The sequence below is a fragment of the Marmota marmota genome, unplaced genomic scaffold (genome assembly GCF_001458135.2).
Source record: "Marmota marmota marmota unplaced genomic scaffold, marMar, whole genome shotgun sequence".
NCBI lineage: Eukaryota > Metazoa > Chordata > Mammalia > Rodentia > Sciuridae > Marmota > Marmota marmota.
Window position 1 is genome coordinate 21,681,894 of NW_025999949.1, and position 26,415 is coordinate 21,708,308.

The 26,415-nt window shown below is 41.2% G+C and overlaps 1 protein-coding gene and 1 long non-coding RNA gene across 5 annotated transcripts in view; one reads left to right on the forward strand and one right to left on the reverse strand.

The window, feature by feature from the left end:
* The first annotated feature begins 329 nt into the window (after positions 1-329).
* Positions 330-26,415, forward strand: part of LOC125616535 — a 26,432-nt gene continuing 346 nt past the window's right edge. Inside the window, exons 1-3 of one of the 2 annotated variants that reach the window (XR_007347180.1) lie at positions 2,893-2,948; positions 6,198-6,339; positions 9,127-9,248. This is a non-coding gene — a long non-coding RNA (uncharacterized LOC125616535). Of the gene's footprint in view, positions 457-2,892; positions 2,949-6,197; positions 6,340-9,126; positions 9,249-26,415 lie in introns of those variants that run through there. The other variant, XR_007347179.1, reaches the window with a different exon arrangement.
* The window catches only part of Fbxo32 (F-box protein 32), a 35,312-nt gene continuing 26,319 nt past the window's right edge, over positions 17,423-26,415 (reverse strand). For all 3 annotated transcript variants that reach the window (XM_015486435.2, XM_048802088.1, XM_015486436.2), the window contains 3 exons: positions 24,236-24,418; positions 23,194-23,337; positions 17,423-22,797 (listed from right to left, as the gene is read on the reverse strand). In XM_015486435.2, coding sequence (XP_015341921.1) covers positions 22,708-22,797; positions 23,194-23,337; positions 24,236-24,418 — 417 coding nt within the window. In that variant the 3' untranslated portion in view covers positions 17,423-22,707. The remainder of the gene's footprint in view (positions 22,798-23,193; positions 23,338-24,235; positions 24,419-26,415) is intronic.

Genomic DNA, 26,415 nt, shown 5'->3' on the forward strand with positions numbered 1-26,415 from the left:
TGCTTGAGGAAATTAGGACCCGGAGATGAATAATTTGTGACAGAGCCTGTGTCCTTAACTACTGGGCTTTACTGGCTCTTGAAGCTCCTTTCGTTTTTTCCTTTTGGTAGTCAGCCTGTGGTTAAGTCGGCAGTAAAGAGCTCTTGAGGCTCAGAGTCGAAAGCTGTCAACGCTGAGGGCTTTATTTCTCAGAGCTCCAGGACCCACATCTTGCGTTTGAATCTTAGATGGCGGGAAACGGCAGGCAGGTGTCGGCAGGAGCGGGGCGGGGCCGCCAGGCGCCGCCAGCAATGAGAATGGGCGGCGGCCTCCCTTTCCCCCCCCTGCGGGCTGCACGCGCCAAAATTCCAAACGGGACTGCGCACCGCTCACGCTGTCTCCCTCCGCCCAGCTCATCGAGCCGGGACTACATAAGGAAAAAAGAAGTCAATCGTCGTCTCGCCGGAATCGACTCAGGTTCTCCTTCACCGTCAGTGTGTGTGGCGGTCCACTTGGGCCTCGCCCCTTGTGCTTTTCAGATAGCGGAGTTTCGAGGTTGCGGTTCCACGGAGGCGGAGTGGGCGGGGCAGACGGCGGAGTGGGCGGGGCAGACGCCGGAGGGATTCTGGGGGTCAGTGCCTGGAGTGTAGAAGGTCACTGAGGGGCTGGTGAGTGAAGTGCTGGCTATTTCCTGCCGCACTGAGGGCAGGCTTAGTCCTGTAGATTGGAGTGCACTTATTAACTCTGTGTGTCCAAATTCATGTGTCAGAGCCCTGTGCCCCAGGGTATCGGTGTTTGGGGGTGGAGCTTTGGGAGGAATTAAGTTTAGATGAGGTCCTGTAGGATGGCATTAGAGCTGTTATGCAAAGAAAAAGAGCTACTCGCTGTGCCGTGTGAGACACAGCGAGAAGGAGACAGTGCAAGTTCGGGAGATAGCCCTCAAGAGAAACGGACAGCCCTTTCTTGGACTTTGTAGTCTTCAGAGCCATGAGAATAGATTTCTGTTGTTAAGACACCAGCGGGCCCGGGGGGGGGGGGGTATTTTGTTATGGCAGCACGAACAGACTAATAAAAAACATTAGGGGGACTGTGAAATGCTGTGCATGTCCTCAAGGGCCCTTGTGAACTGTAACCACTGAGCCTCTGTCCACTGGTCTTTGCTAAGGTTAACACCCTATGAGACCGACTCATTGAATAGCTAGGGAATGAAAAGGACGAGGACTTACAGGCTGAGGGTCATAAAGTCTGTGTCTCATCTGAAGTTATCTCTTTATAGGGCTATTTCTCTGGGTCACCAAGCTGCACTCCATTTAAGAAACAGAAAATAGGGTAAAAAGAGATGCTAGTACTGCTTTTGCAAGCGCCAAATTAATGGAAGAGACTCTCAAAGTATCCTCATTTGTGTGATGGTGTATGCAGTTATTTGGCGAGGTGTTTTTTAAAAATATTTTTTTAGTTGTTGATAGACCTTTATTTTATTTATTTGTATGTGGTTCTGAGGATCCAACCCAATGCCTCACACATGCCAGATAAGTGCTCTGCTGCTGAGCCATAGCCCCAGCCCAAGGTGTTTTATTTCTTCCTGATGGAGTGGGGATGCACAAGTGAGTTGGAGTCTCTTTATTATTGACTGTTCTCTCAGCTTGGCATGATTAAGTTTTCAATATTATAAGAGTGGTATCAAGCTTATATAAGAAACCTAGTTTGAACTTTTCAGTTATAAACAAATTATTTGTGGTTAACTGTATTAACGTGTATAGTTCTCACTGCATAAATATACATCCAATATATACATATACCTATATTTAAATAAACCAGAGTATTTTGGATTTACAGAAAAGTTGCAGAGTCTCAACTTTACCTAGTTTTAGTTTCCTTAGATTATGTTAACGTCATATTATCATGGAACTTTATTCAGAACCAAGAAACTAACAGGTGCATTACTGTTAACTAAACTCCAGACTTTGAATTTCATCAGTTTATCTGCAGATGCCCTTTTTCTGCACCATGAGCCATTATAGGATGCTGCTTTGCATTTAATTATCATGTCTACAGTGCTAGAAAATCTCCAAAGGTAAGAAATGTGTAATTAACCCTGGCATCCCTGGTTTTCCTTCTTACTACAGCAGAACAGGTGTGGTGACTCATAGGTTGTTGATTGTCCTCTGCTAGGCACTTCACACACATTGCCTCCATACTGCTTCTTCTATTGTTTTCTTAGGGCTGCCATAGTAAATTACTATAAGCTTAATCCCTAAACAGTAGAGATTTATTCTCTCAGTTCTGGAGGCTACTCTGAAATTCAGGTGTCAGCAAGGCCCTGCTCTCTCTGATGGCTCTGAGGAAAAAATCTTTCCTTGACTCCTCCTGGCTTCCTGGCTGTGGTTCCTAGTGATCCCTGGGTTTCCATGGTTTACAGCTGGATGGCTCCAATCTGTCTCCATTAGACAAGGCCTTCTCTTTCTTTCTCTGGTTGTTCTCTCTTTTTACAATAACACCATTAGATTTAGGGCCCACCCTTATCCACTGTGACCTTAATTATATCTGCAAAGACCCTGTTTTCAAATAAGGTCACATCCTAAGGTTCTGGCTAGACATAAAATTTGGGAGGGACACAATTCTCTTGTACAGTTACTGTTATGGTTTGGATATGAGGTATCCCCCAAGCTCATATGTGAGATAATGCAAGAAGGTTCAGAGGACAAATGATCGGATTACTAGAGCCTTAACACAATCAGTGACTTAATCACCTGATGGAATTAATTGAGTGGTAATTGAAAGCAAGTGGGGCATTGAGGGCGTGGTTCTGGGGTATATATTTGTATTTGGCAAGTGGAGATCTTTCCTTCTGCTTTCTGATGATCATGTGAGCTGGTTCTGTCTGCCACACTCTTCTGCCATGATGTCCGGCCTCACCTGGAGCCCTGAGGATTAGAACCTGCTGTCTATGGACGAAGACCTCTGAAACTGTGAGCATCTAAATAAACCTTTCCTCCTCTACGGTTGTTCTGGTTGGGTCTTTTAGTCGAAACAGTGAAAAAGCTGGCTAAAAGAGTTACTGAAGCTCTTTCTGTTGAGGAGAAAGAGGCAGAAAGTAACCTAGCCAGATCACAGAAAGTGGCTCAGCTGAGTTTGCATGCATGCTCTTAGCCATTACAAAAATTGTCTTCCTTCTTGCCAGCTCTCTGTCCCTCCCCTGCTATCACTCCTCTCTTTTCATTGCTTATTTTCTCATTCCAGGATAACTTGGATGTTAGTTTACCCTCATTTTGATGGCAGGAAACAATTGGAGTTATTAGCTGCTGGGGTGGAGAGATGGGACGGTGTGCGGGGGAAAGTCAATCTCCTTGAAAGTTGGTGTTTCTTTTCAAAAAATGGGGAAGATGAAGCATCTCATTTGGTGGTAGTGTGTATTCAATAAAGTCAACATGTGAAGAAGTCCTTGGGTAAAATCCAAAATGTGTGACCCTGAGGGATTTTTATAGAAAAATTTCAGAAAGTTAAGGAGTAATTGTTTACCTAGAGTATTTATTAGCTTATATTCCCGAATTCTACATTGTTGACATACCTTGAAGTCTGAGATAAGTGAGCAAGGAACAGAGATAATGTAGCACAGATATTCAACATTATCCATAATTTTAGTTTGCTATTTGGACTTTCTCATAAGTAATTTACTTTGATCTTCTCTGCTAGGTTACAACAAAAACTGACCTGTCCCTTAATGTTCATGTTACTTAGCTTTATGCCTTCAGATTGTAAAGAGTAAAGAACACATTCAAGTTTCTAGCATAGCTTCTTTTTATATTATTTTTAAAAAACAATAATCCTATTGTTACTAATATTATTAATATTATTGGCATACATTGGCATTGAGCTGTAAATTATTGGCTTGTGAATATATTTTTCTTAAAAATCTTTAAAATATTTTGAAAAACTTTTGACTTAAGAAAACTTATAAAAATAGTACAGAAAATTTCCATATATACTTCACCCAGTTTCCCCTAATGTTAGCATCTTATGTAACTACAGTATAATAATCAAAACCAGGAGATTGCTGGGTATGGTGTCCCATGCTTGTAATCTCAGCAGCTGAGGTGATTGTGGCAGGAGGATAGTGAGTTCAAAGCTGCCTTAGCAACTTAGCAAGACCCTGTGGATCCCATGTTGAACTTTGTTATGAGAAAAAGACTAACTCAGCCTTCTCTGATTTAGTTTTTCCTTATCTTTCAAGATAAAATATAAATAATTCAGTTTTGGCAGGAATATCTCAGAAGTAATGTCATGTCTTTCCCCACAGCATCAATATTTATTATTACTGGTTCTGTTAACCTTGATCTTTTGGTTAGAGTGATGTCTGCTAGGTTTTTCTATGTTTCTCTCTGTGACTAATGATATCTTAGGGAGATGCTTTGAGGCCACACAAATATCTGTTTTTCTTCCTTTTACTTAGTGGTTTTAGCAGAGCATAGGCTTATCCATATTTATTTTATGACTTATAATTTAATACTATCATATTTATTTTTTTGCTCAAATTGTTCCAGCTCTGGCCATGAGGAGCTTGAACAGGTTGGCTCCTGTATCCTTTCAACATGCCCTATCACTTCTGAGTATTTTCTAAATGTTTGACACTTTTTATCCTAGACTTATATTTTCTTCTCCCCAACCCTAAAATCAAGTTGTTCTCCAAAGAGGTCTAATTCTTTTTTTTTTTTTTTTTTTTAAACTGGAGAATGGATGTTCATTGCTAGCAGGGTCTCTACTTCTCAGTGGGCAGAATTAGAAAATATATTTGTGTACACCAAGACACTCATCTTTATTTCAATATGTACCTATTTCAATATGTAAATATTAAAAGGTAAATGCACAGGTATTTATATGGCATTTGCCTCCCAGCAGTAAAGAGAACAGATATACTTACAATATTGAAGAGTCACTAGTATTTATTTAGGTCATGTTTTATGTTGTGATTCAGGTAGCTGAGAATGTCAGAGAAAAGACCTGATCTCTTATAATTCTGGAATCAGAAATAAAAAAGTCAGAGTACTTCAATTCACATTTCCTAAACTGATATTCCATGTTATACTAATCTGGGAGGTGCTAGTAGGATTAGCCTAATAAAAGGGTTCTGTGGTCCAATAAGTTTGGGAAACTCAGCATACTGGATCCCCACACTGGTGTAACACTATCTGGGTATTATTAAGGAGTTTTAAAAAATGTGTTTTCTGGAAAAATCATATGTTCAAAAATAATTACCAGATTTCTTTATGAGGCAGAGGATAGAAGAAGTAAATATGCCCAATTCACATGCATTTGCTGTCACACAACAAATATCCCCTTGTAGACACTTGGGGCTAAATGTTGGTCTATGCAACATTTTTAGTGGGTTTGACCACATCCCTTACTGAGGAAACCTGCCATGAGCTATGTCTTCAAGTGACTAGTAAAACCTAGAGGGAAAATTGTATTATCAAAGGACAGACATATTCTTCAGGGAAAAAAAGTGTGCTATGTTCCTGCTATTGAAATATGGTTTTCCAGGACTTAATGGAAAAACTAACAAAGACGACAAAAAAAAAAAAAATGCTGTTTCAATGCAGTCATTTTGTAGACAAAGGTAGAAACCTACAATCTTTCCTCCACCACAGCATTTGGTATTTAAACCTTCTATTTTTAGTCTGATGGTGGAACTCACAGCTAATGCTTATGAGATCTGTGTCTAGACAGTTGAGAAAAACAGGAAATGAGTTACATTGTCATAGCTTCAGAGAATTTAACCTTATGTCTTCTAGCTCCAAGCTGGGCCTGCTTTAGAAAAACATTCCTTCTATCCTGAGAATTTCAGGGTATTTAAGGAACTATAATCATCCAGGGCTTCTTCAGGGAGCACAGATAGCTATTTTGGGGGAAAAGGAAATGAGAACATGAGCTTACCGTGCTTGGACCATAAACTGAACGCAGTCACTTGGAGGAACATGTTTGCAGTGCTCTTCTGAATTCCAAGTGTGCTCTTAGCTGTCTCTGACTGTGTGCTCCTGAAAGGCAGGAGCTCAGCCTGGAAACGCTTTCTCTGTCCTAGGCGCAAAGTGCGATGCTGCAGGGCTTGACCTCCAGAAGAGCAAGTTAAGAAATGGTATCTGACATTTATGGGACACTTTGTATGTGCCAGGCACACAGAAAGCTAAGCATATCACATGTGTCATCTCATTTAATCTTCACAGTGACCCTAAGGTGTGGGTACCACAATAACTCCTATATCCCAGCTGAAGAAATGAAAGCATGGAGAAGTCAAGGAATTTGCAAGAGGAGCAAAACCCTAGCATTTGAATCAGGATCAGTAGGATTCTAGAAGCTGTGTTCATGGTTGGTATGCTCTACCGTTCCCTATATAGGGATGTTGTGAAGATTAAATTATGTATAGTAAATTTATCATAGTTCCTGATTCAAAGTGAGCATTGCAATTAATTCCAATTGTGATTTATTTTAAAAATAAGATAATGTTATTCTTCGATGCTCCTCATCTTCATCCTGATGTAAGGCTGACAGTGCTTAGTATTTTTAAGTATTTACTCAATCAATAGTGAATTGAATAGTGGTGGTGAGGATTTGTGCTCAGTGTTCTATGACTATGGTGTGGCAGTAGGTTAAATGATCGTGACAGTTGGTAAATTTATAGAGTTCCTAAGCAAGTAAGGAGAATTGACTAACACTGAAGTGAAATCTGCAATATGGGCCTTATTAACCATTGCTGCTGCTTCTTTTTTTAATATTTATTTTTTAGTTTTAGGTGGACACAATATCTTTATTTTATTTTTATGTGGTGCTGAGGATTGAACCCAGTGCCTCACGCATGCCACTTGAGCCACATCCCAGCCCCTAACCATTGCTTCTTAGAGTCTAAGAAAGGACTACATAAGATAGATAACAGATAACTACACTAAATGCCTGCTTTGATAGATTCACTCAAAGGCAGTAGAGAGTAGTATCAGATAAGCTGAAATACTTTGCTCAATCCAGCAGGGAAAGCATAAAACAACAATAAGAACAAATTAAATCATTACAAATTGTGTTAAGTGCCATCAAGGTAATAATAGACGTGTTATGATACAAAATAATGGATTTGGGACATGGGCAGGAGGTCCAGCTCTTATGTTGCTTTAGGAAAGCATCCCTCCATACATAAAATTATGGAAAACAAGTGATAAAATACAACAGACATCTGGGTGCAAAGGCACATGCCTATAATCCCAGTGACTGGGGAGGCTGAGGAGGAGGATTGCAAGTTCAGTGCCAGCCTCAGCAACTTAGTGAGGCCCTAAGCAACTTAGTGACACCCTGTCTCAAAATTAAAAAAAAATAAAATAAAAAGGATTGGAGATGTAGCTTAGTGGTAAAGCACTTCTGGGTTCAATCCCCAGAACAAAAAGGAAAAAAATACAATAAATACAATGGACAATAAATAATTCTTGAAAATTTATTTTTAGTGCAAAGTTACTTGTAATCCAAATATGTAATATCATTTTCATCTTTTTATTAAAATACAATTATATTAAAAAGAAACTGTTTAAAATACAATCTCTTTAGCCAGGTGTGGTGGCACACACCTATCATCTCAGTGACTCTGGAGGCTGAGGCAGGAGGATCACAAGTTCCAGACCAACCTAAGCAGATTAGGAAAACCCTGTCTCAAAAAAAAAAAAAAAAAAAAGGCAGGTGACACATTTAAGACCTGATGATAAGGTTAGGAAGAGGGAAACATAGAGATGAAGCCTTTGGGATTGGAAAGAGCATGACAACATAGAGATGAAGCCTTTGAGATGGGAAAGAGCATGACAAGTTCAAGGACCTAAAAGAGGATGAGAATATGTAGAGCATAATAGGATGAGGTGAGTCTGGAAAGAAGTAGTACTAGCTCATGTAGGGCCTGATTGGCTCTTGGTAAGAAAATGGGTTTTATTCTAAGTTTAATGGACACCTTTGAAGAGTCCTAAGTAGGTAAGTGTCATGCTCTGATTTGCTGCTCTGTGGAGAATGGATAGATAGAATAGGAAGGCTGTTGGGGTTTCTTGTACCCATAAGAAAGATGGTGGCTTGGACCAAGCTGCAACTATGGGGAGAAAGAAGTGGGTGGATTTGAGAATTGATAAGACCTGATCTACAAGTATTGGATATGGAGGGTCAAGGAAAGAGGAGACATATGGGAATGATTCTTAAATTTCAATTTGGGTAAATACAATCTCAAGAGTAGTGTAACAAACAAATATGTAAAATTATAGCTGTCTTAGTCAGTTTTTGTTAGGTTCTGCTCCAGTAACAAATAACCCCTAATTATCTGTAGTTTATATGGCAAAAGCTTATTTCCCATCTGTATCATATATCTATTTTGGGTCCTCTGTGGCTTTTTCAACTGGGATTCAGTCCAGAGGAGTAACCCCTTCTGGGTCATGCCAATGTGTGGCAGGTGCAGAAGAGCTATGGTAGAACCACCAAAGAGCTCTTACAACATCTACTTGATGTAAAACATCTACTGAATGGGGCACTTCACTGCTGCTTGCACTACATTGGCAGGATTGGGAGTCATACATCTAATGTCAATGGGGCAGGAAGTAGTATTCTCTTGTACAAAGGGATAATTATTTGGAACATTTATACTGTACACTCCAATTTCAAAATATGGTATTAATCACCAGGAAATGGTTTGTTTTGTTAGAAAATAAGGAAATAACCCTATATGTCAAGGGTTTCTATGTGCCTTACTTAAGGATGAAGGAAGGTATATAGAATTTGGGAATGACTACTTTGTGGATTTTCTCAAAAAGAAGAAAATCTTTAAAAAACCATTTTAAAACTTGTTATCCATTTGAGATGTTAAGATATAAAAATCACATGATGGTACCCTCCTCTGTTCAGCAAGGGCTAGGTGAGACCATGGAAACTGGTAGAAGAGGACATCTTGATGAGGAAGGAGTGGTTCCCATTGTCACATATTCCCAAGAGGAAATATTAATGTAGATACTTAGATCATTAAAGAGCACTGCAAGTTCAAGAATAAATATATATCAATGTCATTTACTTATTTTTTTTATGATGCTCTAAGAGTATATGGAAAGGAGAGTGCCCCAAGTGGAGTATATCTTGTTTTCAACCTAGAAAATGGCACAGGACCTCAAGATACAATTGTGGACAAGATGGAGAACTGTGGCTGCCAAACTCACAACTGGGTATTTCCAAGGCTTGAGGAACTACTACACACTGATGCACTGGTATCGCAGGTAGAGAAACTTGCAAGAGGAGTTTACCCCCTGGTCTCATCCTCTTGGATATGTTCTGTTGACAACTTGAATAAAAACACAGAAAGCGTGCTTTTTCAAATCTGAAGATGAAAGAGAGATGACAGAGACAAGATCTCAAAAATCTTGAGAGTTCAAGAAGAGATGGAACCTAGTATAACACAGAACAGTGATGAAAATGTGAAGTCCTACATCTAGTTTAAAAAACATTCAACATAAGGGAAAGCCAGAAGGTCCAGGCCTTTTAGTTGACAGGGAGTATAAAATGGGCCAATAGTACTTTGTTCTTACACCCTATAATTCCATCTTAATGTATACATTAAAATACTAAGCACTAACATATCTCCATATGTTAATGAAGAGAGGAGGGAACAGATGTCCTTTATCTGCTGTGTTTGGGCCACTTATGGAGCCTGCATTTTTTTTGTTCTGGAATGCTTTTAGGGACAGGGGGTGGGACACTGAAGGACCCAGATAATCACAGAACTCTCAGAGGAATTGAGTGTGGTTAGTCCAACAAAGAAGAGATTAGGGCAGAGTGCTTTAGAGCTGTCTTTGAGTATTTAAAGGGCAAAGGTGTGGAAGTGAATTCAAGTTACCTTGTGGGAGTCAGAACCGCACCTATGAGCAGATATCCCAGAGAGGGGGATTGTGCACTGCTCCTAAGACTTTCTTCCTAGAGCTATTTTAAGTGATGAGCTCCTTGTCATTAGAAATCAGTGTTGCTGGGATCAAAGTGGAGCCTGGTTGGCCATTAGAGGTGGTGGAGACGAAAGAACTCTCCCTAAGTGGAGAAGGAGGTGTTTCTGCCTTGGCCTGGTCCCACACACATGTATCATGTAAGCTTTGTTTGCTAGTCCTGCCTTATCCTCTGTTTTAGTTAACTTTTCTTTTCTTTTTTTTTTTTTTTTGGTCTCTGTGACCAAAAGACTTGACAAGAACAATGTAGAGGAGAAAAAGTTTTTCTTTGGCCCATGGTTTCAGAGATTCAGTCCATGGTCAGTCACTACAAAGCCCTGGGCTCGAGGTGAGGCAGAACATCATGGTGGATGGTTTTGTGGAGGAAAGTAGCTTAGGACATGGCACCAGGAAACAGGGAGTGAGTTCTGCTTACCAGGAACAAAATATATATTCCAAAGGCATACCCCCAATGACCTATGTCCTTCAGCCACACCCTACCTGCCAACAATTACCACTTAGTTAATTCATATCAGCAAATTAATCTACTGATTTGGTCACACTGTCACAGGAAAGTGGGGAGATGAAACTCCAAACCTTGGTTCTTGTGTTCCAGTGAAAGAAAATTTAAAGTCAGACATCAAAAGCCACACAAGAGAACTTTATTATTGGTGAAAGTAAAATGAAAAGTGAGGTGAAAGTAGAATAAAAGCAAAGTGAGGGTCAAGCAGAGAATATGAGAGAGAGATGGGGGGGGGCACCTCCAAGCAGAGAATGGCAAAGGAGACAATGATGTCTCCAAATTTATTACTGTTTGATGTTTACCAGGAGAACTGGGGTCCTCTTTTAGCAACCTTCACCAATATAGGTGTTCAACTCCTCCTTAATGGGGTGGTGGATTTTTTAAATTTATTTGGTCCTTTCTGGAATTGTCATTGTGGCCATCTTATTGGGGGTGGGGGCTTCATCTGCAACTCAGTCCCATGTTAATGTAGGCATTGGGGTCAGTAACTGGTCAGAAGTCACCTTAGTGCACATGTGCAACTAAAGGGATCTTCCTTCCCAGACAAATGGAGATACCTATAACCATTATTCCTAACTTCACACCAACCTCAGTGGACCCTATTAAGAGTTGGTCCGTTAATCCTATTCTTTTGACATATTTTTCCATTGGCTCCTTTGCTTCTGTTTATTTTCTACAAATTAAATGCCACTCTTTGCTTTCTTATCCACTTTGAAAGTAGTTTTAAAAAGACCCTAAAGTAATTTGAAGAATGCTTGTGAATTTGACGTGCATTTCACTGCTCATTGCTAGCTACTGCCTAACACCACCTCATAATAATTTCACTTCTGAATATTTTTACACCGTCACATGAGCTTTTGGGGGACACCTCATATTTAAACCATAATATCCTCTAACAGATGCACCATAACTGCATATCTAATCATGTTACTCAGATATTGCCTGGGGTTTCCCTTGCCCTCAGAGATCTCCTCACCTGAAAGCCCAGTTGTGTGACAGTCTTGAGACCTCCCATGGTATCTGTGATTCTGAGCTGCCTTCCTCATGCTTAGTCTCTTGCCCCTCTTCCCTGACAGTCTGGATGTGAAGCCCATGACAAAAGCCTTTGGTTGTCAGGAGAGGCTGGCAGATCAGATTATGTGGGACCACAGGAAGCTGAAGTTGGAAATGTGGAATAGATTCTGGTCTTGGATGGTCTCTGAGCTAGAGTCCTAGCAGGATACGAGGACTCTAGTCAGAAGATATTAATAAGTAGACCCTTTAAAAAGGTGTAGGCAGGGTCAGGAGAAGCAACAAAGGATAATGTAGTAGGCCAAGATCATTAATGTCAAGGAGCTGTGGTAAGCAGCATAATGGCTCCCCAAGGTCTCCTCATTTTCCTAAGAACCTCTTCTGTTCCATGACGAAGAGGCTTTGTAGATAGGATTTACAGATCTTGAAGGATCTTGACTAGGGCCAGGATCCTGGATTATTCAGGTTGGGTTCAAGGACATTGTTAATGGTCTGGGGGCACCCTCATTGATGTATTGCAATTATGAGTTCAGTTTTTAAACTGGCCAAATATAGGGAGAGCAGTACCGAGAATCTTCATTTACTTGTCACTTAGATTCAACAATGATCTATCGAATGATTATGAACAGGGGAATGATATAATTAGTATTTCAGAAAGATCTTTTTAGGGCAGCAAAGTAGGTGTGTTGGAGGACTCAGCTCTGAAGTGACAAGATGGTTTAAGTACCTCTTAAACTTCCGAGAAAACTGATGTTGACAGTGTAGCTAGTGTGTGTGTGGGGTGGGGGTGGGTCAGGGAGAGTTTTATGGGTAGAACAGGGCTGTAAATGTTCAATTGTGGGTCTGTGTTTCATTGAATCTAATATGCTGTGGATTGTAAGATACAGCCCAAATGCAAAGATATTAAAAGTGGAAAAGAATGTTCACCTTAAAATGGTGAAATGCAATGGAATTAAGACCTGGGCCTGCCAGCCCTCCAGGAGAACACTGTACATGAGCTCATGATTATATTCGTGTATGAAAGACACACAAATTTTGGTATCTGGCATCCTGGAGCATAGTACGATTAATGAACGCTTCTGTTTTATGTTTCCCCAATTGAACTCATGCTATTCTTGATTAAATAATGTTTTGGGGGATTTGTATGGTTGGGAACTTCATAGGAATCTCAGTTTAGCAAAGTGCTACCTAGACACAATGATGCATTTATGAGGCCACAGTCATGTTTAGGTCAGGGGCAGCCAAATTTGTTATATTAATAAAAATGGTTGCTTTGAGTGGCAGTGCTGGGGTGCTGGTCTGTTGCTTCCTTTCGTAGGAGCTTTTCTGAGCTTCCAGAAAGAGCTGGGATTTCACAGGCAGATGGAGCTATTTTCCGTGTTTTTCCTCTTCAGGGACAGGCCTGCAATCTTGTAATTACAGGGTAGCAGCATCCCTTGTTTGGGAAGTGGGATAGTTACATAAGCACTGTGGGAAAGCATACACGGCCCAGGCCCCACTTGGACAACCTGAAATCACCTTTTGAAGGGTGTGGCATCCAAATCAAACCAGCCCCTGACTGAGGGGCAGGACAGAGTTTTCTGCAAGAGCTGAGTGCAGGGTGGGAGGATCAACATGCCAGCCTGGGCCCCAGTCACATCAGGCAGCAAGTCCTACGTCTGCATGCCCGGGAACCCCAGGGCAAAGTTTTGCCTTTTTGATTGAAATTCATTGAAAATTTTGTGTGAATGTTTTAAAGAAGTCCAGAGCCATATTTCTGTGTTGCAGGTTATTTTAGGACAATATTTTATCAGTTGCTGTTTTGGGAACACCTTTGCATTCCCAGAAGCGCCCAGCAAGACTGGTCTCTCTTCACGCCTCCAATGCTCAGGAAGTGTGGGTTCTGGGTATATACCACTCAAGTCTGAGTCCCAGTTCCACCGAGTGTCCCTGGGCAAGCTCTTATCCTTCTTGTGCCTCAGTTACCTTTTCTGTGAGATGGAAATAATAAATAGAACCTATATATATTTAGAGCCCATATATATTTAGAAGAATTGTTAAGAAAATCAAGCATTGCCTTGATAGTGCCTTGCCATTTAATATAAAAGGAATGAGATTAACCATAATATTGAACACTAATACGGTTCAGTTTACTCTGTGCTGGTCACTTTTGTGCATAAAAATATATCATTTAATCTTCTCAACCATTCTATGAGTACATGCTATTTTTATCTCTGTTATACATGAGGAAATTGAAACATAAAAGTTAATCTGATCAATATGAGTTAATTATTATTGTGTCTCTATTGAACCTTGTGCATATTTGATTGTAGAATATTCTAGTTAATGGTTCTCCCCAAGAATATGTGAGTTCCTCAAACTTAATGACTCTAGCTGTCTTTTTTGACTTGATAACTCTAGTGCCAGAAAAGAAAAAAAGACACAGAGCATATAAATAATGGTGAATAAATTGAAAGTAGTTTACTGGGAATTCTCAATTTGGAGTACAAATATGAAAAGATTTTGTTCCTTTTTCAAGTATTGGCTCCCAACTATATTATAGAACTCTTTATGTTCCATAATGATATAAAGAGTTGACTCCCCTGCTGCTGACATTTGGATCAAATTTTGCAGCTTTTCAGTTGAGACATATTTGGCTTAGGTTTAAACACTGTTTTCTGTAGAGGAACGACTATTAGAGAAAAGGAGATCAGGAGGAAGGGAGGGTAAGAAGGGTAATGGGGGATGAAGATGATCAAAATATGTTATGCACATACTAATATGCCACATGAAACCCATTGTTTTATATAATTAATATGCACTAATAAAAATGTTTTCTGGTAATCCCAGCTGCTCAGGAAGCTGAGGGAGGAATATCACAAGTTTAAAGTCTGCCTCAACAATTTAGTGAGGCCCTCAGCAATTTAGTAGGATCCTGTCTCAAAGTAAAATACAAAAATTATTATGGGATGTGGCTGAGTGGTTCAATCCCTAGTATTTAAAAAAAAAAGTTTTCTGATGAGCTGGTTGGAGACCATTGGTTTAAGTAATAAGCAAAGACTTGAATTATGAAGGCCATTGATTTAATCATTATACTTTTTTACAGGCAGTAAAGTTTACATGGTTGGGGTTTTTCCTTCTCTAGAGCACATAAGGCAAAACAGGAAATGGAAAGTGGATCTAGTGAACAATAACAATAAATTCTTTCATAAAGCTTACTCTGTGTCCAGCGCAGCTCTGACTGCACAGAATGTATCTAATCATATAAAACACATCAGCTCAATTGCTCCTCACAGCAAGCCCAGGCTACAGACACTGGTCACACCCATTTTGCACATGAGGGGAAAGGCACATAAGGTTTGTAGCATGCTGTCCAATACAGCTGGGAAGTGGCCGTGAACTTCTCAGCCTGCACTCTTCTTGACCACAGTGCTGTGCTACCTCTCTCAAGGAAGTCCAACTCCTCAGAATCATTTTGAAATTAAGAAAAAGCTAAATAGTAAAACATAATTAAAACTATTGAATGCAAATTTCAAAAAAAATTCAAGAAGGGGGAGCCGCACAAACACTTTTATGTGGGTAAAGAATGACTCTTTTGCTGCGCTCTTTGTCATCTACCAACATGACTTCTCAGGATGTGGTCATTGGACAAATGCCTCTTATAGCCACTAGATTCTGCTCTTCCTCTGGATTTTCTCCTTCCCCCTCAGCCCTCTGAAGCCGCCTTTAGACTTTCCTTTCCCTTGTTCTTTTTCTAGGATCCTGTATTAGGGTTCTCCAGAGAAACAATCAGTAGGATGAGTCTCTCTGCCTCTGTGTATGTAGAAACACACACACATATCTGTTGTTCTATAGTCAGAGAATAAAATTTCTTACAGTAAAATTTTATTCTTTAATATAAATACATGTACATCCCCCATATATATCTATATTTGTTAAGAAATGGCTAATGCAGTTGTGGGGCTGGCAAGTCCAAAATCTGCATGTAGGCTGACAGTCTGAAGACCCAAAAAAAGAGCTAATGTCACAGTTTCAAGTATAAAGGTGGTGTAGGGACAAAATTCTTTCTTCTTTGAGAGGCCCCAGCTTTTTTCTCTTAAGGCCTTTGACTGCTTGGATGAGGCCCAGTCACATTTTAAAGGGTGATCTGCTTTACTCAAGGAATCTTATTTAAATGGTAACCACATCTAAAAAAAATCCTTCATAGCCACATCTAAACTGATGTTTGAGCAAACAACTGGGTACTTTGGCTTAGCCAAGTTGACCCCGAACTATTACAGAACTGCTAGAAGAGAGTTTGGGCTTGTGTTAATTTTCTACAACACTGGCAAGGCTCTGGCACTGAGACCCCAGGGGACATAGAGATCTACAGTTCCCTCCAGAAAGGAAATCTGTCCAAACTTCAGAGTGCTCCCTGCCCCAAGACATCTGTTAACATCACCAGATGGGCTTGAGTGGTAACTCTCAGGCTCTGCCTCTAGCTTCCAGTTTCCAAAGAAGAAACTTTACTTACAGGGATTCAGGAAGAGTGTGTTCTGGGCTTATGTTCTCATCCCACACTGCTTTCCTTTCCAGAAGCATGGACTCAGTTCTTCCTGTTGTTCCTATTGGAGCTCCTCTAGTACTTTCTTTTTTTCTTTTTTCTTTGGTACTGGGACTGAACTCAGGGTCACCTAACCACTGAGCCACAACCCAGCCCTTTTTTTTTTTGTTTGTATTTTATTTAGAGACAGGTTCTCACTGAGTTGCTTAGGACCTTGCTAAGTTGCTATGGCTATCTTTGAACTTGAGATCCTCCTGCCTCAGTCTCCTGAGCTACTGGGATTACAGGCGTGTGTCATTGTGTCTGGCTTCCTCTAGTACTTTGTACCTGACTCTGGACACTTGAAACTTTGGATCTTGTGTTGTAGCTGACGTACATTTTCTTGCCCCTACTTCCCACCATGTGGGTGAGTCCCTTGAGGGCTAGGGCTGAGCTCACACTCTGGTGCCCACAGTACTGCTTCATCATGAATATCGCTCACTGGAGAGAATCTGCAAAGCTGCTTCTCTGTGGTGTTTCTTGAGCAGGAGCGGGATTGGCGTCATCCTCAATGAAACCTATGTAAAACAGGAAGAAGAACAGGACATCTACCACGGACAGAGGCTGATCCCTGTTTAGCCTTTCAGTTCTATACTCTAGGGGTCAAAAAACAAAACAACAACAACAATAAACAAACAAAAATAATTAAAAAAAAAAAACCTTGCTGCTGAAATTAGGCTGTGAAGATGGTTGTACCCTGTGTTTTCTGGCAGAGCCTTGGCCACCTTTGGGTGGGGGCCATGCAGCTGAAGAGTGAGAATTTTCCTGTGGGAGTGGGAGGGACCCACACTGGGGAGAGCTGATAGGGAAAAGCTTTCTAGGTGTGGACATGTAGTAGGGAATCTGCCAGAGAAGCTGTTAGTTTCCTGTCACTTCTGGAACAAATCACCACACATTTTAAAATAGCACAAAATCATTTTGTAGTTTAGAAAGTTGGATCTGACATGGTCTCACTGGGCCCATGTTAGGATGTCAGTAGGACTGTTCCCTTCTGCAGACTCCAGGGAGAATCCCTTTCTGTGCCTTTCTGCTTGTATTCCTGGCTAGTGTCTGCCTCCACACTCATGGTGCTTTGCACAGGTCTAGCATATAGTTGCTGTTTCATAAATGTCCATTGGTGACATTGACTTCAAAATTCACTATTCACAAGTCATTCCACTACACAAACAGTGAATGGAAATATACTATTTTAAGCACAGGCTGTATTATGGTCTCTGGTCAGTATTCAGCAACAGGCTTATTTTTCATGTATTCCCAGAAATTTTACAACAATGGTACCAAGTTTCTGGGAGAATGAGTATAAGTCTCAATAGGCAAAATATAAACATTTTTATTATGATAAAAATCCAACTTGAATTGACATACTCCAAAAATACACCAGTGTGTGTTTTTGGAAAACATTTATTGCAATAGAGTGTCAAAATTTTTTACAAAAATATGCCACTGTCTGGTACAAACAACTATAAAAAAATCAGTTCATCATGCAAGAAAAGTGCAAATAATTTATACAGAAGGACTCAGCTCACGCAATATTAAATAAACATCTTTGCATGTTTGCAAGTAATCGGTCTAACTTACACTTTAAATTCAACCCACTCTACTATTTTTCACTAAAAAAGTACATTAAAGCTTCTAGACTTAGGACATGGACTATCATATACACCCCCTTCAGCCAGGGTGATTGGCACACAGTAGACCAAAGATGGCGCCAAATGCTCCCAAGCGTACAGCAGGGTTTGGAGCCTTCTGTTTAACAGACGTGTGCATTGTAAATTAAACAAAGTTGTCTATATTCAAAGATAGAAAAGTCATGTTCAAATTCCAGAAGTAATGGAGCAGATGGAGTTTCAAGAAGTTCTTAGTTTTGGAGCAGCCATCCACTGTGAGCCAAATGGAGCAAGACTCAAGTTTTGAGAGATTTTTTCCAGGAAGCTTTGTTTGCCAAGTTCAAAGACATTTGGAAAAGGCCTAGCATACAAAGTCACAAATATCATGGTCCCTTGCTCCTTCCTTGTTGCCTCATGGAATAGACTATTTGCTAAATGAAGAGGAGGTTTAATAGAGAAAGAACTTCCCCTGGGCTACAGACTCCATGTAACTTGCAGCTGGTGCTAGAGGAAGAGGAGATAGCTGGATGGGTTAAATGTACTCCTTAGTGTAAGGGGAGAGGAAAGAGCTGCTTGGTTACCATCAGAACCTCAGTGTTCAGAAAACTAGCTGCTGCTCATCCTCGTGTTTTTATAAGGGTCATCTTTGTAATCAAAATATAAGTACCCAAGGGAAAAATGAATTTGTCAAAACATGCCACATACTTTATAGCAAGTAGGTTGTCCTCACTAGGACTCTGTATTCACACTGGAGGTCTGCATAAATATCAAGTGGCTCCTTAACTTCTCCAATAAGAATCAGGGATGTAAAAGGTTTGGAAGACTTAATGTCCAGCTGCCCATCGTGCAGCAGTCTCCAGTACCTTCCACAGTGCAGGTCTTGAGAAGAATGACATTAAGTGTTATGTGTCTCCAGCCATACCACCAGGTGACTGGGACCAGAGATGGGGACACAGGTCAGGCCCCAGGTTTCCATCCAGCTGAGGCCCATCCCCTAAATATCCTGGACTTGCTTCCTCATCTTGAAGGCCTTCAGATTCCACCCTGACCACCCCTTCAGGTCTAAAGTCTCAGGAAGGAGTTTCCTTCATCTGGAAACCACAAAGATTTTACCCTCCATAAGAAAACATTGAGTTTTAAAGGAATTATGACCTTGTTTGTTGAAGCTAGTGAGGACCCCGGGTTTATCAAGGAGCAATGTTTTTGCATTTGCCTAGAGGTTCAGGGTGTTTCTGAGGTCTGTTAAAGCACTAATAGGGTTGCAGGCCAGCATCCAGTCAGAAGAGATGGTTCACAGACTCAGATAGTTGGAAAGAGATTAAAAAACAACAACAACAGATGTCAACATAGAAAAGTATGATAGAGTTTAGTTAAAAAACACACACAAAAAATTACAGTTAAAAAAATTCACACATAAAATATAGAGTGTTTGCAAATCAAGACATCATTGCCTGGCAGAAAAAATATAAACTCAGGTGCATATTTTATAATAAACATTGTGTTGAATGCTAAGAATGATACACTGTTGAACATCACTTGTAATGATTTATCTTCTTGTAAATCACACCACTTGCTTAGAAAAATGAAATTCTAAGCTTTCTCTTCTCCCATATAAAAACAACAGAAACAAGGAGCCTGTGTTAACAGCAAGCTCTGCAAGCTCAGAAAGATGAGAACTGGCAATAACATAATACACACCCATTAACTTACTTCACAGTTACAAGTAGAACCCACTCTTACATTGAGAATTTTGCATCATGAAATTTGTCCATCTGAAATTATCTCCTCCAAGCCACTCCAATATGAAATTGATCATGACTAACCAAGGATCATCTCAGGACTGATACCCCAGGGGGGATGTTTTTACCTTATAACTTTTGCTCTTTTCTGCTACCTGCCCTCCCATTCAACTGATTCATCTAATCAAAGTAACAGTGTTGCATAAGTATGTAATCTAGTTTAAAATGTCATTAGACTTTCTTTTTCTGGATCTTGCCTTAAAATGAGCACTCCTCAACTTCACATTTTCTCTTTTCCGTAAATGTTGGCCCTTCCTCTTGGGAGGCTCTAGATTTGCTGCCTGTGAATCTCTGAGTTGGACAAAATCGTTGTATCCATATGGATGTGCTCAGAATGCTTTCCTTTGCTATAAGTCTGAATTGCTTCAAAATGAACATCAATTTCTAGTTCTGCTTTATAGAGTGTATGTTGTGTGTGTGGGAGGCAGGTAGGCACACTAAAGAGGGTAGAGTATTCTCTCTCTTTCTGCAGTTTCCATCTCCATGCCCTTTCTTGCTATTACCCCAGCAGTTCTGAGACAGGGATTCTTTGTGTTTGCTTTTTGGGTCAGGTTGTCCTGGGTGGGTTTGTCAATAGGGAGCCTATTAGTGTCCTGGGAATAAGAATTTTCTTTTAAACTCACTGTACTTACATGTAGTGCTCTGGCCATGCCTAACAGAAACCATGTGGTCTAACATAGTTTGCCTGCTCTGCTCCTTCCACTGTCCCCACACAAACCAAAGCATCGAAGATACACCATTTCTATCCCTTCCCCCTCCCTCTCTACCTGCGGTTTCTTTCCTTATTCTCCCCTTCCAATGAAAAAGACCCATAAAATGTTGGTTTCTTGTTTTTCATCCTTAAAAAAATGTCCAACTGTCACGTACCACATCCAATAACACCAAACTACATGGGCAGGGTCCACAGACACTATCTTGGTAAATATTATAAAAAACACTGACTCTACCTGTTGGGGTGGGGGTGGTTTTTGCACAAATGCAGGTTGTTGCCTGGGGTGTGATGTCCAGTGAGCCTGGCTGACTAGTTTTGTGCTAATCATCCAAAGCAGCCACTGTTCCTAGGATTGCAAACCTGAAAGTGCCAAGAACTTTCCCTTTCTTCAGTCAGCATGATGGAGCAGAGGTCATGAGTTGGGAGGATTTGGAAGACCATGAACCCCTAAACCTGAAGCTGACAAACCAGAGCTTTCCACAGCAGTGGCACACCTAACCCACTCTATTCCTTTAAGGAAAGTAAGATATTTGACAGAACCTGAAAATTATGGAAGAAGTAGCTTTTTATTTAACAGTCAGGTCCTGTATTCTTGATGTCCAACTGATATGGGAGAGAAAAACAAACCCAAAACACCCTCTTAGTTATTACAATGGTTTGTGGCCCTCCAAAGCTCAACCTACCACAACACAATCTTATTCATTCATGTCTGATTTTTTTTATTAGGGAAAATTTAAATTCATCTTATTTCATTAAATTTAGTTCTCATTATGGAAAATTTCAATTCAATTCATTTATTTTTCTTTTTTGGGGAGATGATAATGAAAGAAATATGGAGAAATCCTGCTGCAAGTATAAGCATTACAAAGTGAGGAGCATTGGAGAGTTTACTGCAGAATGCTGACATGCAGACTGAGTGGTTGAAGGAAGGGCATGGAGAAGTACTGAATCACTACTTTCCCTTGCCTTGTTTCTATACCTGCTTAGCTACCTTTTCCCTCCTTCAAGGGTCACCCCAAGGTACAACCCTTAAGGGTACACTGTCCCTCAATATGAATGTGAGTTAAGTTCCTATTTCTATTTCAATTATTTGCTGAGGGCATGCAAGGTGGCGACTTTATTTGGGGGTGGGGGAGGAAGCAAATACAACTGCAAATATATGTACACTGTTGTAGAAAAGCAACTTTCTATAAAAAGTAAAAAACAAAAACATTCCCCACCCTCTTCCAGGAATATCTGACAATTAACTCATGAAGTCCTGAGATTTCCTTTCTTCCACAGTGACCTGCTGATACTTGCTTGCAAAATCCCATGGGATCTTTGTTTTAACTATCTTCATTTTAACTCTCCAGCCCTGAAGTCAGTTTAAGATGAACTCATCTCCCTATTTGGCTGGAACTTCAGGCTTTCTTTTTAATCACACTTACAAAAAGCCCTAGTTCAGGTTGTCTCAAGGACTTACGAAAGCTCAATTTATCATCCTGAAGACAGGAAGAGCAAGTGGCAAAATGCTTAATTGGCCGATAGATAAAACCTGTCTCTCAAGCCCCAGCACTTGGGCTACAATCAGTTTGCAGATGTACACTTTTCCACAAATGCACCCAAGGAAGCCCAGACAAGCCCAGAAGTTAAACCGGAAGAAAGAAGTCTTTATAGCTATGGGGTACCTGATTCTATCTTTTCCGGGGTATGATTTCTGCTGGGACTGTTCTTAATGGGCCTTCTCTTTCCCCAGTGAACTACAGTATGGAAGGAGAAAAGGCACATGTACTTTGAGATTGTTCTAGGAAGGAGGGGACTCCAAAGAGGGCCCCGTTTACCTAAAAAGGAAGTGTGAAACAAGATGAGGGTTGCTTCCAACATCCTTTCCATTTTAAATCACTTTTTATAGTGATGAAAACACTTACAAGAAACACAGACACTGCCTACTGGATAATGCACGTAGTCAGAGATCACGCTTTATGCTTTTAGAGGTAGACCATTGTGTGGTGTCTCATAGGATAAGGCCTATGCCCACTCAGGTTTCGGGGTTGGTGCTTCTTTGCCTTTCCAAAACAAACTCAATCAAAACCAAAGCTCCAGGATTTCTTATATGTATTTTTTCTTCTTTCTTCCTTTTTTTTTTTTTTTTTTTTTTGTCTAAACAGATTTTCACATTGTAAACAAAGAGCATTCTGTCTGCATTTGAGTCTTGCCTTTTTCTTCCTAGGGAACTATAAAGGAGTTTCCATGAACATCAAGAGAATTCCATCTTCACGGCTGACAGAGAATTCTTGCCTTTAGAGTCTTGCTGGCAAATTGTTAGAAAAAAGTCTATTTACAATACTTCTGCTTTTCCATACCAATTCTAATGTGGAGTTCACATTCTTAAATTCCCATAAGCAATTATATCTCTCCCCTCCAAGGTCCTCTCAAGGACTTATCTGAGAAGTCTCAGGCCAATGTTTAAAATGTACACTATTTACAAATGGAGCGTCCAAATTCTGTATTCGTCCAAATTCTGTATTCAGTCAGCAGGGGGCCCTCTGAAGTGTTGTCATGTGCTGGGATTCAGAACTTGAACAAGTTGATAAAGTCCTGGGGTGAAAGTGGAACGGAGCAGCTCTCTGGATTGTTAGCTGTGCAAGGATGGTCAGTGCCCTGGAAAGACACATGGTGGTAAGTTTGGAGTTCCCAGAGGTGTTGCACTGAGTTTTGGCACCTTGAGGTACTGCCCAACCTCAAAACAACAATTCTCTCTCAAGAATGCCACAGCACTGCAAAAGCGATAGAGTTGTGTGTTTGCCTGTGTATGCACCTGTGCACACAGAGGTGGGAGAATTTGGAGGTGAGTGGGTTCCAGAGAAAAATAAACATAAGAAGGTGAAGGAAATGAGGGAAAATGAAGGAAAGTTTCTCCTCCCTTCCCAGGTGCTGGATCAGTTTTACCTTCCCTTTGATTTGGGGCCTGAGAGAGGAAAGATCAGAAAATGGCCTGGAGCTGCTGGCTCTGGGGACTAGGCTAGCGGGCTGTGGTAGCACCTCTGAAACACATACCTTCCAGGAAAGAATGTGACAGTGTTTGCAAAGCTGCAGGGTGTCCCCGTACTGCTCTTTCCTTGGGTAACATCGAACAAGCTTAAAATACATCTTCTTCCAATCCAGCTGCCCTTTGTCTGACAAAATTAATCGCTTGCGGATCTAAAAATCAAATGAATAAAAATAATTGCAGGAGAGTTAGTCAAGAGCATGGTTTGTGGTTTTCTGGTTCTTAAAAGTTCTACTCCTACCCTCCTTCCCCTTTCCCTCTCTATCCTACAATACCCAGAAGGGAAAGACTGCCAAGAAGTGCCTTCAAATCTCTCCTCAGTTACACAGTAGCTTTGAACCAGTCTTTGAAAGATATAGGTGGTTGGTGACAACTTACTAATGACCTCTACTAAATTGCATTTAGTCTGTTAATACTTAAAGTTAGGTCACATTCATAATCCACTTCAACATTTTTCTCTGCTATAGACTTGAGTGATTATTTTCAGGGAGGTGCAGTAATTCTTGGCTGTGTTTGTGTGTGTGTTTCCCATCAAAACTACCTGGGGGTGCCGGGGTTGTGGCTTGGTGGCAGAGCGCTTGCCTCACATATATGAGGCACTAGGTTCAATCCTCAACACCACATAAAAACAAATAAACAAAATAAAGATATTTAAAAAATTACCTGGGGAAGAGAGGGGAGGGGCAAAGGGGTAAGAAAGATGGAATGAGAGGGACATCATTACCCTAGGTACATGTGTGATTGCATGAATGGTGTGACTCTACTTCATACACAACCAGAGAAGTGAAAAATTCTGTTCCATTTGTGTACAATGAATCAAAAGCTTTCTATTGCCTTGTATAACTGATTAGAACTAACAAAAAAAGAAAAATTACCTGGGGTGGCGGGGGAAGCAACTTTACCCACTATAGACACCTTCGATTGGCGTTTTCCAGTCAAACCTGGCAGCCCTGAAGTGGGGCAGCCATGCTTTATGTTAGAGGAGGACAAGGGAGAGGAGGATGGGGCAAAGGAGGGCCATCTGTGAGGCAGCTCGTGGGCGCCACTGACCTGCCTCTCGGAGAAGTGGTACTGGCAGAGCTTCTTCCACAGCAGCCGGTCCTCACTGAGCACGTGGAGGTCGGGGGCCGCCTGGCCCAGGCTGACGAGATCGCGCCCGTCGCTCAGCCTCTGCATGATGTTCAGTTGTAAGCATAAGGGCAGGTCGGTGAAGGTGAGGCCTTTGAAGGCAGGCTGCAGAGGGAAGGCGACAATAAGCCTGGGGTCAGAGAGCAGCCATTCTCCAGGTGACACACATTAAGGATGTGACTGTCCCCTCCTCTGCCACCCTCAAGCTGGCTTATTGATCAGAGCTCAAAAAGTAATTGTCCCCATCCTACATACAGAATGGGACCCATGGCCGAGACACACGAAGAACAGCCTAGAGTGGCTTGTGCTGATGGTACCAGAGGGAGTCTCCTAAGTTTCACGAAGCTCTGTGATTTTACTGTAAATGATTCTCCAAATAGCACAGGTTGAATTCTAGAGCTTCTTTCAATTCAGGGCTCAGTCATCATGTTTGCTACCTTCCTGAAGGCCTTATGGGCCTGGAGGGAGAGCCCCAACGTGCTGGCTGGCCTCTTGTCTCACTGCCCCCTGCCTCATGACCTTGGAGCCTCTATACAGGTTTACTCACAGGCACCTGACACATCTTGCCCACTTCTGCACAATGCCGCACCCCCCCCCCCCATGGTCCTCTCCTGTCCTTTAGGTGCACTTCAAACACATTTCCTCTGAACGGCCTTTCCTGCTTTTGTGATTCCCTCTGGCCTCATTTATTGCACCTCCCAGAGTGCCCATGATCTCTTTCAGATCTTTTTTGTAACACCTCCTATTTGTTATGTGACACCCCCCCCCCTTTTTTTTGGTACCAGAGATTAAACCCAATGGCACTTAAACACTGAGCCACATCCCCAGCCTATTTTATTTTTTATTTTGAGACAGGGTCTCATGAAGTTGCTTAGGGCCTCCTTAGTTGCTGAGGCTGGCTGACACAACTCTTCTAAAATAAATCCTAAGTGGTACCCCAGCCCTCTTCCTCAAGTTTTTAGAGAGTGAACTTCTGTAGGAAGCACATCAAAGCCCAAACATACAGAGGACCCTGAGGGTCATGCAGCCTCAGTTATTGCTCCCATGTCCCCTTCAAGGCAGGACAGGCATGTAGTGGGAAGGTGGACTTGAGAAGGGGACTAACAAAAAGAACAGATGGCAGCATGGGGCAGGGCCCTCAGGTGGATAAGCAGCAGATCTGGATCCAGGTACCCTTGGGTACAGGGTCCAAAGTGGCCAGGTTTTGAAGACTGAAGATCCCTCCAGCTCTAACAATCTCAGACTTGGAGTGACTTCAGCCTCCTGGTTCATCAGAAGTGTCTATGACTTGGCAATTTTTATTGCTCCGTTCCACCCCAGGCTGCTGGGCTGAACTTTCAATTATTTGCAATGTTCAGGACTTCACGGGACCGCAGAAGGCCCTGGACCTATTTGTCGTTTATCATCTGCTGCTGATCATATGAGCTAATAAAACTGCCATGAGATTTTCTTTCTGTTTCCAGCACTTCAAAGCCTCTACTTTTTTGGTTAAAACTCCCAGGCCAATTATTACATTAACTCCTATTAAAGGCAAGTCTACTTGGGCAGAGTTCACTCTGTCAAATTTTCAAACCTGAACTTTTCCTAATTCCTTGCCCAGACCCCATGCCAAGCCCTTACTCCTGATAAATGGTTAACTGCTTGCATGCCTTCTTCTGCCTGAATATAAACATATAAAAGAAAAATACGTCACTCTCGCTCCTCCAGTCAAGCATTGGCTAGAATCCATTTCTGTCTACCCTCCCCCTTGTTTCAAAACACTGCCTGGCCCACAGCAAGGTTATTAGATTTGATTTCTCTCCTCTACAAACCAGTTCTTTTAATTTTTCCTTCATCTTTTATTATGTGAATTATACTTGCCAATAAAAAATTGGTTCAAAATAATTAGATATGAAAATTTCGAAGGAAAACAAGATTATGTGTTGGGAAGATACTGCTAGAACTTTGGCAAATAAAAAGCATTTACTCCCCAAATCACCTTCCTATTTTCATGCAACAACATACCTCTCTTTTGGGCCAAACTGTTAAAAAGTATGTTTTAAAATACAGTCCAGACTGCAGTAATTAAGTCCCTTCTCTCTCTCTCTCTCTCTCCCTCCCTC